Raw genomic sequence first — 14691 nt, 5'->3', positions numbered from 1 at the left:
AAGACAAAGTTTTTGGAAGGAACTGGGATAATCCCTGAGGGATGCATGAAAACCTTAGAGATATATTTGGTGGAGAGATGCCATTTGGGGTAGAGGGACTGAAAAGGCCCAAGGCTTGGGTGACATGAAAGCAAAGGGCGTATTTCAAGAGAGTGAAGAGTCCAACTTCACTGGGGCATAACGTTCACAAAGGAGGAATAGAACCTGGTAACCCTTAGATAATAAGGTCGGGCTCCCTTATAGATTTCTTCAGAGGTTCTACTTTCTTTGAATGAAAGGTGAGTCCTTAAGACTTTCTAAGTTGCCTGTTTGGAAACAACTACCAAAATAACCAGATTAAAAAAAAAATCAAGCTTCCAGTTTTCTTTGAAAAAAAAATTTTAATTCGATTTTACTTTTATAAACTTTTAAGAAGGCATTTCCACACTTTACAACAATCTCATCATGTTTCAGAGTTTTTATTTCTTTCTTCAGCAGCATTTTCAGCCACACATCGAGTACTTGCCAATCTGTTCCTCCTTTGGAAGGCAGCTGAGCACAGCACACCAGCCGCCTCTGACTCTGCAATAATATTTCTGTAATGTGTTCATGAGTCCTCCATGACCTGAAATGACAAAATAGCACACATGGAAAAGTTTTAGGAAGGCTTTTGGTACATGTACAAGGCTTCTGGAATTCCTCAAATAACTCATCTGTTGCTTTTCTTGTATTCTTTTGTTTCTTTTTCCTTTTTCTATAAAATCAGGAGGAAAATAAAGGTATGACTAAAAAACCCATAGACAATGTTTCTAAGGCTGCAGCTCAGCTGTGGACCCACAGTGGCACAGGGGAAGAAGCGTGACCCTGTGACTGCCGCAGGAACAGTGGGGTTGCTGAGGCTGTGGTGTCCTCAGAGGCAGCCCAAACCCTCCACCTCCAACCACTGCACTTAGTAAAACAGGAGCCTGTGCTTCTATTCTCAGAGTAAATCAATCTTCCCTGCTGTATTAAAATTTTATGTCTGATTCATGTCTCATCAGCAGGTATAACAATCTTCCCTTGAAGAGGTGGGGAAAGAGATAGCTTTGGGGAGATATTTAGTTTCTTAATGATTCTTTTTTTTTTTTTTTTGAGATGGACTCTCACCCTGTCGCCCAGGCTAGAGTGCAGTGGTGTGATGTCGGCTTATTGCAACCTCCGCCTGCCAGGTTCAAGCAATTCTCTGCCTCAGCCTCCTGAGTAGCTGGGATTACAGATGCCCGCCACCGTGCCCAGCTAATTTTTGTATTTTTAGTAAAGACAGGGTTTCACCATCTTGGCCAGCCTGGTCTTGAACTCCTGACCTCGTATTCCACCCACCTCAGCCTCCCAAAGTGTTGGAATTACAGGCGTGAGCCACCGCGCCAGGCCTCTTAATGATTCTTGTCTGAAAAAAAAAAATAGTGATGCCTAGTTACCATACAACAAACCTGCTTGGTCTAAAGCACTCTGAAGGATGGAGAAATACTGACTCTGAAATATATATTCTCAATTAGCTCAATCCTTAGATTTCCCAGCCCATCTTACTGGAACAGGCACCAAAAACAGGAAGAGTGAAGCAAACAGAAGATAATGGATCTTCATAGCTGCCAGGCTTCACCCCACGCTGAGAATGGATGGGAAGGTGTGCTTGGTCACTTTATACAGGTTCCAGCCATGGCTGCAATTCTTGTCATGTTACAGTGATGACATCATGACGTGTTTCCTGATGCGTCATACCAATGCCTCTCATCATGCAGAACATACCCACTCACTCAGTTAATTAGGAACCCAATGATGAGGCAGAGCTCCCTTTGGATGTGTGGCTGTCCGGGTGCTCTCTGGGCTCCAGGGGCTTCTCTGGGTGTGGGTCGGATTGGGTTGTGAGTACGGATAGGGCTGGCGTGGGCAAGAATGCCCCCTTTGGGGAGTAGTCTCAGGGCATGTGGCTGGGGGCTAACTTGTCCATACTTTGCTACTTTGGAGCTTTTTTCCTCTTCCTAAAATGCTGGGAGAGTCTAAGACCCTCCTGGGGACCAAATAAATCCAGCCCTGGACATATTCAATATCTGGCAATAGGACTGGCTTTTTGGTAGTGAGGTAGGGGAGGAAAATGGGCTACATTCAAGGTTAGCTGACCTCCTGGCCCTTGATCTATGATGGGGTGCTATAATTTGAGTGAAACGTGTCTCATTCTTTCATTTTTTTTTTCTTTTTGAGAGACAGAGTCTCACTTTGTTGGGCAGGCTGGAGTGCAGTGGCATGATTACAGCTCACAGCAGCTTGAGCTGTCAGGCTCAAGAGGTCCTCCCACTTCAGCCCCTTGAATAGCTGGGACCACAAATGCATGCCTCCACACATGGCTAAATTTTAAGTTTTCTGTAGAAAATAAAGTGGAGTCTATGCTGCCCAGAATGGTTTTGAGCCCAGATGTGAACTCCTGGGCTCAAGCAATCCTCCTGCTTCAGGCTCCTAAATTGCTGGGATTACTGGTATGAGCCACTGTGTGTGGCCCATGTCAGATTCTTCATCATTGTCTAAAACCTACCAAATTTATGAGTAAAGAAGGTGTTTAATTTTACTTCATCAGAGAAAGGGGATGCTGGGATGATAGATTTAATAGACTGGCATCTCCTGCTAGTCAATGACTGTCCCTGTGCAAAAAAAGGGGCTTCAGAATAGACATTTAAGACTTCAAGTTACTCTTGACTCAGGAGCATTCAAGGCAGTCCAGGGGCCAGATAATTTCCCCTGGATATAGATTCAATGTTTAGAGGGAAAAATGCTAAAAAAGAAAAAAAAAGCTATTAAACTTAAATGTTCAGGAATCCAATGGATGGGTTGTATTTGGTTGACTATCAATTGGGAGCTAAGTAAGTCAATGACAATTCAATTGGGAGCTGAAGTCACCGTGATGTCTCCTAGCTGCTGCTTCATTTGAATGCAATTATAACGGATCCACTAAGGATCAAGGGTGTGTTAGTTCTGGCAGTGTGTGTTCAGAATTAGGATTCACCACACCTGTCAGATTCAGTAAGCAAACTCTGAACACATACTACAGGAAGGGACAAGTATCATGTTTTCAGTGTAGGTGAGGGCGAAGTGGATGAGATATCAAGAGGGACCAGTCTTGGTTCTTCCTCTCCAGAAGCTCATGTAGGGCCAGGTAGATGGGCAGACAGTCAAATGATAAATTTAGGATGGATTCTAATGGTAGTCATAGGAAGAGTTCAAGCACGGGGCTGCAGAAATGTAGAAGAAAGATAACTCATCATAACTCAAAGATAACTCTTTGAGCCAAGAGTGGAGATCAGCAGATTTAAGACTTTAGATATGTAGATGCTTCTTTTTAAAATCTAACTTTCCTCTTAAGTTTATGATTGGAGACAAAGCAATTGGAGATATTCATAAATGGCGGAAGGAGGTGAGTGTGGGTGGGATGAGTGCTGACTTCACAGTCTTACTATGCCAGAGATAACGATGGCATTGGGTGTTGTAGAGGATTAGCACCAGCTCTCAGCCTGGAGTGCAGATAGTCAGATGCTGGAGATGACTTGCTTTTCCACATGGAGAATAGACTTCCACAGGTGAACCCCTGGTCTAACCTGTTCCTTCACAGACTGGGAGGCATTTTTATGACAACACCACTATTTCATGAAGGTTCCTTGGGGAGGAAAAAGCACCACTTTTTCTTGTCAACTAATTTGGGTCCTGGGAATCGGAGATTGGGCTGTGACAATCAGCCTTTTCAAGTTTGGACATACTCCTCATTCACAAAATCAGTTTTGAGGGGGACTGATGTGTTTTAAGAAAATTATAAAAGTATGCATTTTTACGGTAAAATTTCAAACAATAGAAGAGAGAGACTGTGTAATTTACTTTTCTACTCCAGGGAGCCATGATAACGGTGAGTTGCCCTCTTTTTAATCTCTTTATAATACTTTTTATGTCATAAATACTTTTAGCCTCTCAAATGATAACAATTACACATGTACTGTCTAATAGTTGGGTGAATAGATTCGTGTGTCTGTAGCCTTACAGCACTAACAAGAGCTGAGTCTTGTCACTCCCTGCCCCTGGGCTCTGAGTCACAGCACTTGGAACTGCAGATCCTGCAAATTTTTGTACCCATGTGCTTGGTTTCCTTGTAGCTCTCACAGCCAGCGTTTCTACAATTTTGATTAGGTTGAGTGAGGAAGAGAAACTTTAGTTATTTATCACCTTTGTTCATGTCAGACTTTCCTTTAATTATTAGTTTTTAAATCCTGTTCTTAAAATGTGGAGCAGAGATGTGATTGGTCCAAGTTTTTGGCTTAAGGACAGAGCTATGTGGAAGACAAACACCAGGTCTGAAGTGAGGTGTCACTGGGCTATCGCTCACCCTACCATGTATGGCATGGGCTTACCTGAATGAATTACCTAAGCTCTGTGAGCATCTGTAACTCGGCAACAAAGCATAGAGAGCAGTACATTTTCTGTTTAGGTCACAGTGAAAGCCCTATGAGTTAATGGTGTGAAATTGACTTGTACATTGTAAATTACCATGTGACCCATGTATCACCCAAGTATCACCCACGTGACCCTAGGTTAACAATATCAAGACTCTGGCATGGGCTCCCAGCACGGGAATCCAGGGTGTCAACTCTTCTTCATCTTAACATAGTCTAAGGTGAAGTTGGCTCAACCATTCTCCTTTGCAGCCTTTAATCTTGTCACAACCACCATTAAATAAGTTATACAATAAAGGCAGAGATTTTTCCAATTTTATAGATGAGGACACTGAGGATCAGAGAGGTTGAGTGACATGCTGTAGTGAATGGCAGCATTGTGACCTGAAGCCAGCATGGCCAGTCATTCCTCTGTCTGCTCTCAGAGCCATCCCTTGCCTGCTGGTGGTCGACACTCACGTGTAGTGGTCTATACTTAGGTGTGTACCCTTTTCCATCACCCCATTGTCCCCAAACTCATTGCATCCTAGCATCTCAAGAAATCTGTCCAAACTACTCTTCCTAAGTTCAGTCAAGCCTTTTACATCCCCAGCTCAATGAGTTTTATGTCTGTAATCTTCCAACCTGACCACTTTGCAATATGTGCCTTGTAAGGCCACTTTCAGAAACCTATCCCTCCATTTCAATTCAACGTCCAGAAAACTTCATGAACATCTGCTCTGTATTAGGGCTTTAGGACCTGGTGCTGTGCAGGAAAGAGAAAGATAAACAGTATTTACTCTCTAGTCTCTGAATTTTCACTATTTCCCAGTCTAATGGAAAAAGATGCAAGCTGACAGTAACGCGATGTAACACATCCACTTTCCATTTTCTCCTCCTATCCTTCCCATTACTGCCTTTGATTCTTCATGGAACTTTTCTTCCTTCTCCTGCCCCTGAATTCCCCAAAAGGGAGCATCTTCAAAAATTTAACATTTTCATGGCCATGATAATGATGATGATGTTAATGATCCTCCTCCTCACGATCATCATCACGACATCGTAACAGATTTATTGAGCACATATTATGTTCTAGACAGTGTGCTAAGCAATTTACTTGCATTTATTTCGTTTGAATCATGCAGTAATTTAATGATGTTGATACACTTGTCTGCATTTCAGAAATGGGGAAAGGCCAGTTAATGCTCCCATGCTCCTAACTGTATTCCAGATGCTTACTTGTGGGCCTCTGCTGGCTTCATACAATCTTTGGGATGTGGTTATCTATGCCTGCATGAGGCTACCTTCCATCTTCATCACTAGTCTGGACCATTTCCCCAATGTTCTGAACCAATCTTTACATCACTTGAAGATCTTTACCACCTTGATAACATTAATAGCTTGTACCTCTTCTCTTTTTCTGTAAATATCAACTTCATGCTCCAAATTGCTTGGTGATAGAGGCTGGAAACTAGATTCTTTCTGATTCTTCTTCTTTTTTTTTTTTTGAGACAGAATCTCACCCTGTCTCCCAGGCAGGAGTGAAGTGGTGCAATCTTGGCTCACTGCAACCTTCACCTCTCGGGTTCAAGCGATTCTCCCACCTCAGCCTCCCAAATAGCTGGGACTATAAGTTTGAGCAACCATGCCCAGCTAATTTCTGTATTTTTAGTAGAGACAGTGTTTCACCATGTTGGCCAGGCTGGTCTTGAACTCCTGACATCCAGGGACTTGCCCTCCTCGGGCTCCCAAAGTGCTGAGTTTACAGGCATGAGTCACCATGCCTGGCCAGGCATCAGCCAATTCTTTCTACAAAGTAGTTTGCATAATTTTCAGAGACCAACCCAAATACCAGCTCCTCATGATCCCAATCACCCCAGTTGAAAGTGATCCCTCCCTCCTCTGCAGTTCTGCAGAGCACATTTTGCATGACAGTTGGAGCTTCTACCAAGTTCCATAATGAATGCCATATATTATTTGTGAACATTTCTTATGATCTTTAATAGATGGTATTTTTCATTTATGTCCTTATGTTAATGAGAAAGTACATACGCAAGTCCTATGTTGCTTTCACCCTTTAGATAATAAGAATTATTTTCAAATCCTAGAGTATCTCCTAGGATGCTCAGGATGAATATCACAAAGAAGAAATTATTCCAGAAGAGCAAGGAAATAGGGAGAGAACACTAGCAGCTAATGCAAAGACAACAAATGATTTCCAACATGAGAACAATCTGAACACACTTATGGTTTAACAAAACATAAATAAATTCATGAGATACTGAGCGTGGCAGGCAGCCACTACAATGGCCCCCAGTAACCCTTGCCTTTAGGGAATGCTGGTATCGTGCTTTGGTGCAAATATGATATGGAGGGTGGAGCAGAGGCTTATAAGACTGAAGGCCAGAAGACCAAGAGCTGAACTCAGGGCTGCTGTGTTTCAGATGCCAGTGGGAGAAAGAGGCAGACCTGAGTGCCAGAGCCATCTAGAAGAAGCAATCAAGAGTTAATACAATGGTTGAGCATGACAGAAGGAATTAAGAGAAGAGGCAGGCTAGGGATACTGTTCAGGGGACAGGGTAGGTGGTGGTCCCATTAATTAGAATTAAAGTGGTGATAACAGCAGGCACTGAGGGAGACATGCTATGGAGGGAGAGCCAGGCTTAACATATGACATCTTTTTTAAACAGGCTCAAACTAGTTTAGGAATCTATAGGCTTAGCAGTGATGTGGGGTTGCATGCCTTTCCCAGAGTTTCTAAAATCATGCCTGACAAAATGGGGGCTGACTCTCCTAATTCCTATGGGCAAAATCAAGGAGGGGTAAGTGTATGAGAAATTCATATAGAGCTACCTTAAAGACATTTTTCTACCCATTTGGCAGCAATATTTTCACCACAAATAGAATTAAGTGCATAATAGTGCCTCACCTTCTGTTTACACTGTGATACTCCAACCAGGTTCTTTCTATTTAATCATAGCCCTGTCCCAGTAAAAACACATCCTATACTACCTCTGGCCACCAGCCTACACAGTTCTGCTGGCTGCTTCCTCAGGGAGGACTTTTAGGGTACAAGTGGCTCTTACAAAACAATCATGAGGTCAACTCATCAATGGGCTGCCAGCCAAGGTGAGGAAGTGATGCATCCAAGGCAAAAGGTGTGACCCAGGATACTTTTGTTAAAACAGATCATCTGCCACTATCCTTTCTTCAGAACTGGTAATTGAAATGAACCTACTGACTGATGTGGTAATAGGCCATGGATGACTATTAAATGATTTGCACATGGTGGCTAGTATCTATGGAGCTGTTATTATGTACCTGGCATGGCAGTTGGTGCTTTAATGCATTTCTCTGACATAAAAAGGCATAAAGTAGGTATCATGGTATCATAATTTTTACTTAAGGATAAGGAAGAGGCACAGTGGCTCACACCTGTAATCCTAGCACTTTGGGAGGTCAAGGTGGGTGGATCACCTGAGGTCAGGAGTTTGAGACAAGCCTGGCCAACATGGTGAAACCCTGTGTCTACTGAAAATACAAAAATTAGCTAGAAGTGGTGGCGGGCACCTGTAATCTTAGCTAATTGGGAGGCTGAGGCAGAAAGGTTGCTTGAACCTGGGAGGTGGAGGTTGCAGGGAGCCGAGATCATGCCATTGCACTCCAGCCTGGGTGACAGCAAAACTCTGTTTCAAAAAAAAAGAAAAGAAAAAAGATTAGGAAACTAAGGCTAAGACAAATGAAATACCGTTCTAAAATTTGAAGCCCAGGACCATCAGGTTCACAGATTATGCTAACTACTTGCTTTATTATTCAGGTTATTGTAGTTATATTTTATATCCATTTATCTGTCAAAGGTTTTCGGTGTGGGGTTTCCCAGTTGAAAGGTAAATGATTATATGTGGTGGGGAATAAATGGGTGAGGGCTTGGGGAATGGAAGCTACACCTCACCCAGTTGGCTCAGACCACAGGGCTACTCCTGTTTTGAGAATTTCCAGCTAACTGCCTTATAAAATTACATAGCATGGTATTTATGGTGCTAAAGCACCAAGAAAAATTCAATAAAATGATGCATTTGACATCTCTGACTCAATCTCCTCTTCCATATTTTTCAAGAGGTTTTATGATTACCTATATTAGGAGCCAGCAAACCTTTTCTGTAAAGGGCTAGACAGTAAATATTTCTAGGCATTGCTGGCCATGTGGCTTCTGTTGCAACTACTTAATTCTGCAGGTGTAGTAGAGACGCAGTCATAAACAATACATAAACAAATGGGCATGGCTTGGTTCCAATAAAAATTTATTTATAAAACTGGGTGGCAACTGGATTTAGCCAGTAGTCCATAGTTTTCTGACCCCTGGCATAAATTTGTGAGACACTGAGTGTGGCAGGCAGCCTCTATGATGGCTGCCAGGGATCCTGTCTTTGTGAAACGCTATTATTCGTGCTCTTTTGTAAGCCACTCCTTTTGATTATGAGCTGACCTCATTCACTCATTTCTAATAAATAGATTATAAGTCTATGAAGCAATAGATTATAACCTAATCTCAGAAGTCATGAGAGTAAGCTATAAAAAGTCTGTGGGTTCAGTTTTGGATGCCTTCTCACTCTTCTTGCTCTTATGGAAGCCAGCTGCCATGTTTTGAGTTGCCCTATGGAGAGACCTACAAGGCAATGAACTGAGGGGGTTCTCTGGCCAACAGCTAGGGAGTCACTAAGGCTCTTAATATACCAGCCCACGGGGAACTAACTCCCTCCAATAACCATGTGAGTGAGTTTAGGGAAGTAGATCCTTCCCTGTGTAGGCTTCAGATAAAACTGCAGCCCTGGCTGACAGCTTAACTGCAACTTCATGACTGAACTTGATCTAGAAGCACCCGGCTGAGCCATGCCTGGTTTCTACAATCCACAGAATGTGTGAGGTAACAATGTTTCTTGTTTTCATCCACTAAGTTTTGGGATAATTTGTTATGTAGCAATGAATAACTAATATAGTGAGGTATAGTGCAAAGAATGGAAGAGATTTAGAGACCTATGTTTCAGTCCCAGTTTTTTTTACAAATTTACTATGTAAATTTAGGCTAACTGTTGACCAAGTCTAGCCCTTCCATTTTTTATTCTGCCTACAAAAGGGAAAGGAATCATGGATTTCTGAGGTCATTACAGGTCTAAGTCTTCATGGTTCATTGAATTGAGTCAAGCTGATTCCTGCATCTAAACCAGAGTCTTGAATTGGAAACCCATGAGTAAAATATAGTCCATCAATGTATTTTGAAATTAGGTGTCAACATTTAAAAAACTAAAAATTTTGTATAAAAATCCAGTTTTCTGACTTCTTCAGAAAAATTCAATGGTTAAACCACCAGGGCTGACATTTCTACATGTAACACTAAGATTTATCCAAAAATCTCTTGTCCCATTACATCACAGGTCCCCAACCTCTGGGCCATGGACCAGTACCAGTCCCTGGACTGTTAGGAACCATGCCACACAGCATGAGGTGGGCGACAGGCAAGTGAGCAAAGCTTCATCTGTATTTACAGCTGCTTCTCATCACTTGCTTTGCCACCTAAGCCCCACTTCCTGTCAGATAAGTGGCAGCATTAGATTATCATAGGAGTGTGAACCCTATTGTGAACTGTGTGTGCCAGGGATCTAGGTTGCATGTTTCTTATAAGAATCTAATGCCTGATGATCTGTCACTCTCTCCTATCACCCCCAGATAGAGTTCTTTAGTTGCAGGAAAACAAGCTCAGGGCTCCCACTGATTCTACACTATGATGAGTTGTATAATTATTTCACTGTAGGTTACAATGTGATAATAAAGTGCACAATAAATGTAATGCACTTGAATCATTCCAAAACCATCTCCCCCACCTTGGTCCATGGAAAAATTGTCTTCTGCAAAGCTAGTCCCTGTGCCAAAAAGGTTGGGGACAGCTTCTTTACATAGAATATGAGTGCTCCAATGCACTGCAGTACCCAATTCCTTATTATCTCTCACTGGCCTGGCTCTGATGGACTTTGGGGAACCACTTGAATGATGCTTGATTTTATTTTGAGATCTTCCCTAAAACAGAGAAATTATGTTCTTTTACCATCAGGTTGTATCTTGGGTCCAGGACGCTGGACAATTTTTAGTTCAATATGGCCTTTGCGAAGTTCTGTGATGTCATAATATCTAGATCCACAAGTCCCGCTGACACAAACTTCAGGGAAATCCCAGATCAGAGCCACATATTCTTATGTTAGAACATTAGAGCTCTTATGTTCTTCTCTCTCTTCCTCACATCTAGAATACATCTTATCCCTCCATCTTTACAGAAAAAGACACACACTTCTACATACACACACATTTCTAGTTTCACACAATTGTGGTTGGTAAAACATACTTCATATGATGTTAATCTTCTTAAATTTATTAACTTGTTTTGTGGCCTAACATGTTATCTACTCTGGAGAATATTCTATGTGCCCTTGAGAAAAATGTATGTTCTGCTGTTGAATAGAACGTTCAGTATACATCTGTCAGGTCCATTTAGTCTTTAGTGTTGTTCAAATCCATTGTTTCTTTACTGTGCTTCTTTCTAGATGACCTATCCAATGTTGAAAGTGGGGTGTTGAAGTCTCTGCTATTACTGAATTGCTGTTACTCCTTTCAGTTCTGTAAATCTTTGCTTTACGTATTTATAATTGTATTATTTTCTTGATGACTTGGCCACTTTATCATTATATAATAACTTTGTTTGTCTCTTGTTACAGTTTTTGACTTAAAGTCTCTTTTATCTGATGTAGGAACAGCCACTCTTGCTCTTTTTGGTTACCAATTGCATGGAATATTTTTCCCATCCCTTTCCTTTCAGCCTATGTGAGGCCTTCTAACTAAAGTGAGTCTCTTGTAGAGAGCATATAGTTGGACCTTGCTTTTTGATACATTCAACCACTTTACATGTTTTGATTAGAAAATTTAATCCATTTACATTCAAAGTGATAGGTAACGACTTACTATTGTCATGTTGTTAATTGTTTTTCTTTAGTGTTTGTAGTTCCTTTGCTTATAAAATCAATGTACTATTTTTTTCTATTTCTTAACTTCAGATCTCAGAGTATATTTAAGAATATCACATCTTTGAGCAGTTGCCCATTAATTCAACCTCAAAACTGGGCATCTTCTTTAAGTCAAGCTATGAGTTCCTCATGCCATTCTGTGCAATGGCAAACCAAAAATGTGTTTTAGTTTCTCTCCAAAACATATTGAAATCTCTTTATCTAGTTTTTGGAGATGGAAGATTATAGGAGTGGAAATCAATACCCTCCTCTTCTCTAATCATCTCTGATATAAGCATGTGCACAGAGGTGGTTTTTGGCATTTCTCCATTTTCTGGGGACAGCCTCTTTGCAAAGGAAGTCTTTTCCTCTCTTTTTATTTCCATAAAGGCTACTCAGCCAAATAAATGAGATAGCTGTTTATTCCCCTACCCTGCATTCTATTTATTCTTTTTTCAAGGTTCCAACTTCTTCTTACCTTTTTTTGCTATTTTCCAGGCAGAAAAATTATTTAATTTGATCCTAACTTGAAGAATCCAGTCTCAACACCTCCTGAGATAGAAAAAGAGGGTGACAGTGTGCCTTAATGATCCAAGAAGGCATGAGGTGGAGCAGGAAAGAAATCAAATGCTACTTTGGTGAACAATGAGATCCTAGCTCTTGGGGAAGTGAGAAGCATCTCAGTAATCGGGAAATATTTCTTTCTTCACTTGGGGTTGAGACTATACAGTCCTCAGAACCTAACATTTGTTCTGGGGAGATTTACAGATGTTCTATCTAACAGGTTCATGAGCTAAGAAATAAGCTTGTCTGCACTCACCCTCGTGGGCATGCATGGAGACAGCCTGAGGGTTGGACCAGTACCCAGTAGACAAGGCATTTTGGAGAGCTCAGCCCCTCAGGCTTAATGTTCTCTGGAGCTTGGGTGTCACTAGATACCCATGATATTCCTGCTGCTGTTCTCAGTGACTGCTTCAGCCTGTTTAAGCGAAGGGAAAGAGGTGCTGGAACAATAAAGTGGTGTCCTCACTGCTGGCAGGTGGGAGGGAGGTAGTGAAGGAGAGCAGTGAAGCAAGACTGCACTCCCAAGCAGTGAAGGAGAGAAGGAGGGTGAATGAAGGAGGAGGACAACTTGGGGTCAAGAGACTGAGGCTGGAACATGAAAGAGCCCACTGGCCTTTTAAAGGACCTAAGCAAAGAAACTTCCCTTTTGGAATCTGGGAAAAGCATAAATTTTCCAGACTTTAATTTGTTGCCCTTCTTATATGAAATCACCAGAAACTTTGGTAAAATGTTCTGTTTGTACTGCATAGGTCTCATACAAAAGTGTGAGGGAGTTTGAAGGAACTTGTGGTCAGGGGAGGGTCACTGTGGTCCACTGCAACCCTCCTGTGAGCTCCTGGAGAGAGGGCATCACCTTTTACATGGAGGTGACCACAGCAGAAGACCATGACCCGCAGCAGGGCCTCAGTTCTGGGCAATGCTCACAACACATAGGAGGACTCAGAAACACTTTGTTCAGGAAGAACCACAACTCTGTACTTCAAGCAATGGTTCTGAGCTCTGGACGCAGAATGAGCACAATGAGCTATCTTAATAAAAACAGCTAAAGATCCACCCCAGACAAGGAAGTCAGGTCACTGCAGGAGGTGCCTTGGCGTAATATTTAATTTTCAAAAGCAGCCGAGATGGGGCTGAGAACCACAGGATTAGAGGAAGATGACTCCTTAAGGATGAGGACACTCATCTGGCTTAGAGACACAACCTGGCCTGTAGCTAATACCATCTACACCTCAGGCTCCTCCCTGTAACAACAACTCAGTGATAACGCTAAACTCAAATGTGAAGCTTTTCCAGTTCCTTTGGTTTTGCTCACCTATGACGTGCACCACACCTAGCATCAGACATCGCAGCTGAATATTCAGTCCTGTGAGTCGCCGTGACTCTCTGCCATCAGCTGGTCAGGCAGATGTGAATTCCAGGAAGCCCGAGGCTGCTGCATCCCCCTGCCAGGAACGGACCTAGCCCCTGCCCTGTCTCGTGGTGTGAATGTGCATTCCTGGTGCTGAGATTGCCCAGTCACCTTTACTCCCAGTCATGCTAGAGTCTGCCAGGCTTTCCTCACCTGGAGGAGGACACGAGTCCTGTGGGAGGAATTGGATAGATACATACCCCCCTTTAGAGGAAGAAGGATGGAGAAGCACAATGATGCCAAAATGCTGCCTTCCAGGACTTCTTCAGCTGTAGCAACTTTCCCCACTTCCAGGCACTACCACATGCCTGGTCAATCCTACAGAGAGGCTGAGAGTCTCTTTGTCACCTGGTCCCCCTGTTGCTGCCCCTCTACCCGGCCTTGCAGCTGATGCTTCCCTCCATGGGCTCCCCCACCCAGGATCTAGGTGCTGAGTCAACTGGGAGGCAGGAAGGGAGGACAGAGTCCCTTTGATTTTCCCCACATACTGGTGGGGCTGATCTGTCACTCTTCCGGGTGCCAGCCACTGGGCTAGTCCTTAACTTCCTTCCTTCATTTCTTCCTTCCTTCCTCCCACTTTCATTCCTCCCTCTGTTTCCTCCTTCTTTCCACAAACATAGGCATCGAGCTAAATATTCAGGAAAATAAATGGTGCACAGGTCACAGGCGCTGGGTAGCACAAGGGTCTGTAGAGGACAGCAAACACAGGAGGTAGTTGCATGGTGACAGACTCCAGCTCCAAGTGGACCCAGCAGTGGAGGAGTCACAGGAGGGGCAGCCAGCCACATTCGGGCCTGAGCGTCAGCTTCCCAGAGAAAGTGTAGTCAGAGCTGCAACCTAAAGGGTGAATAGGGGAAAATGTGAGCAACGCCCCAGGTGTAGGAACCAGAGGGTACAAAACTGGAAAATAAAAAAGCATATGAGTTCAGGAATTTAAAATACCTTGGGGCTGGAAGTGGTGGCTCAACACCTAAAAAAACTAGCAGTGTGCAATGGTGCATGCCTGTGGTCCCAGGTATTTGGGAGGCTAAGGCGGGAGGAGCACTTGAGCCCAGGAGGTGGAGGCTGCAATAAGCAGTAATAGTGCCACTGCACTCCAGCCTGGGCAACAGAGTGAGACCCTGTTTCAAAAAACAACAACAAGAAAAAATACTTTGGGCTGGTTGGAGATGAACAAAGTAGCAGTTCTGGCTGGGGAGTTTAGCAGGGGCTTCTGTACAAGGGGTCTTGGAGACTCTATTGGGAA

The 14691-nt window shown here is 43.0% G+C and overlaps 1 protein-coding gene across 1 annotated transcript; it reads right to left on the bottom strand.

Moving 5' to 3' along the window:
* Window positions 1-482: 482 nt before the first annotated feature.
* On the bottom strand, window positions 483-1602 carry LOC115833672 (beta-defensin 103-like). Its single transcript, XM_030808393.1, has 3 exons — window positions 1546-1602; window position 1126; window positions 483-604 (listed from the first exon to the last, which is right to left on the bottom strand). The coding sequence occupies exons 1-3, from the start codon at window positions 1600-1602 to the stop codon at window positions 483-485; spliced, it is 180 nt and encodes a 59-aa protein (XP_030664253.1).
* Between the last annotated feature and the right edge of the window lie 13089 nt (window positions 1603-14691).

The sequence above is a fragment of the Nomascus leucogenys genome, unplaced genomic scaffold (genome assembly GCF_006542625.1).
Source record: "Nomascus leucogenys isolate Asia unplaced genomic scaffold, Asia_NLE_v1 Super-Scaffold_544, whole genome shotgun sequence".
NCBI lineage: Eukaryota > Metazoa > Chordata > Mammalia > Primates > Hylobatidae > Nomascus > Nomascus leucogenys.
Note: the sequence above shows the minus strand (reverse complement) of the source record. Positions and strands in the feature narration are given on the sequence as shown.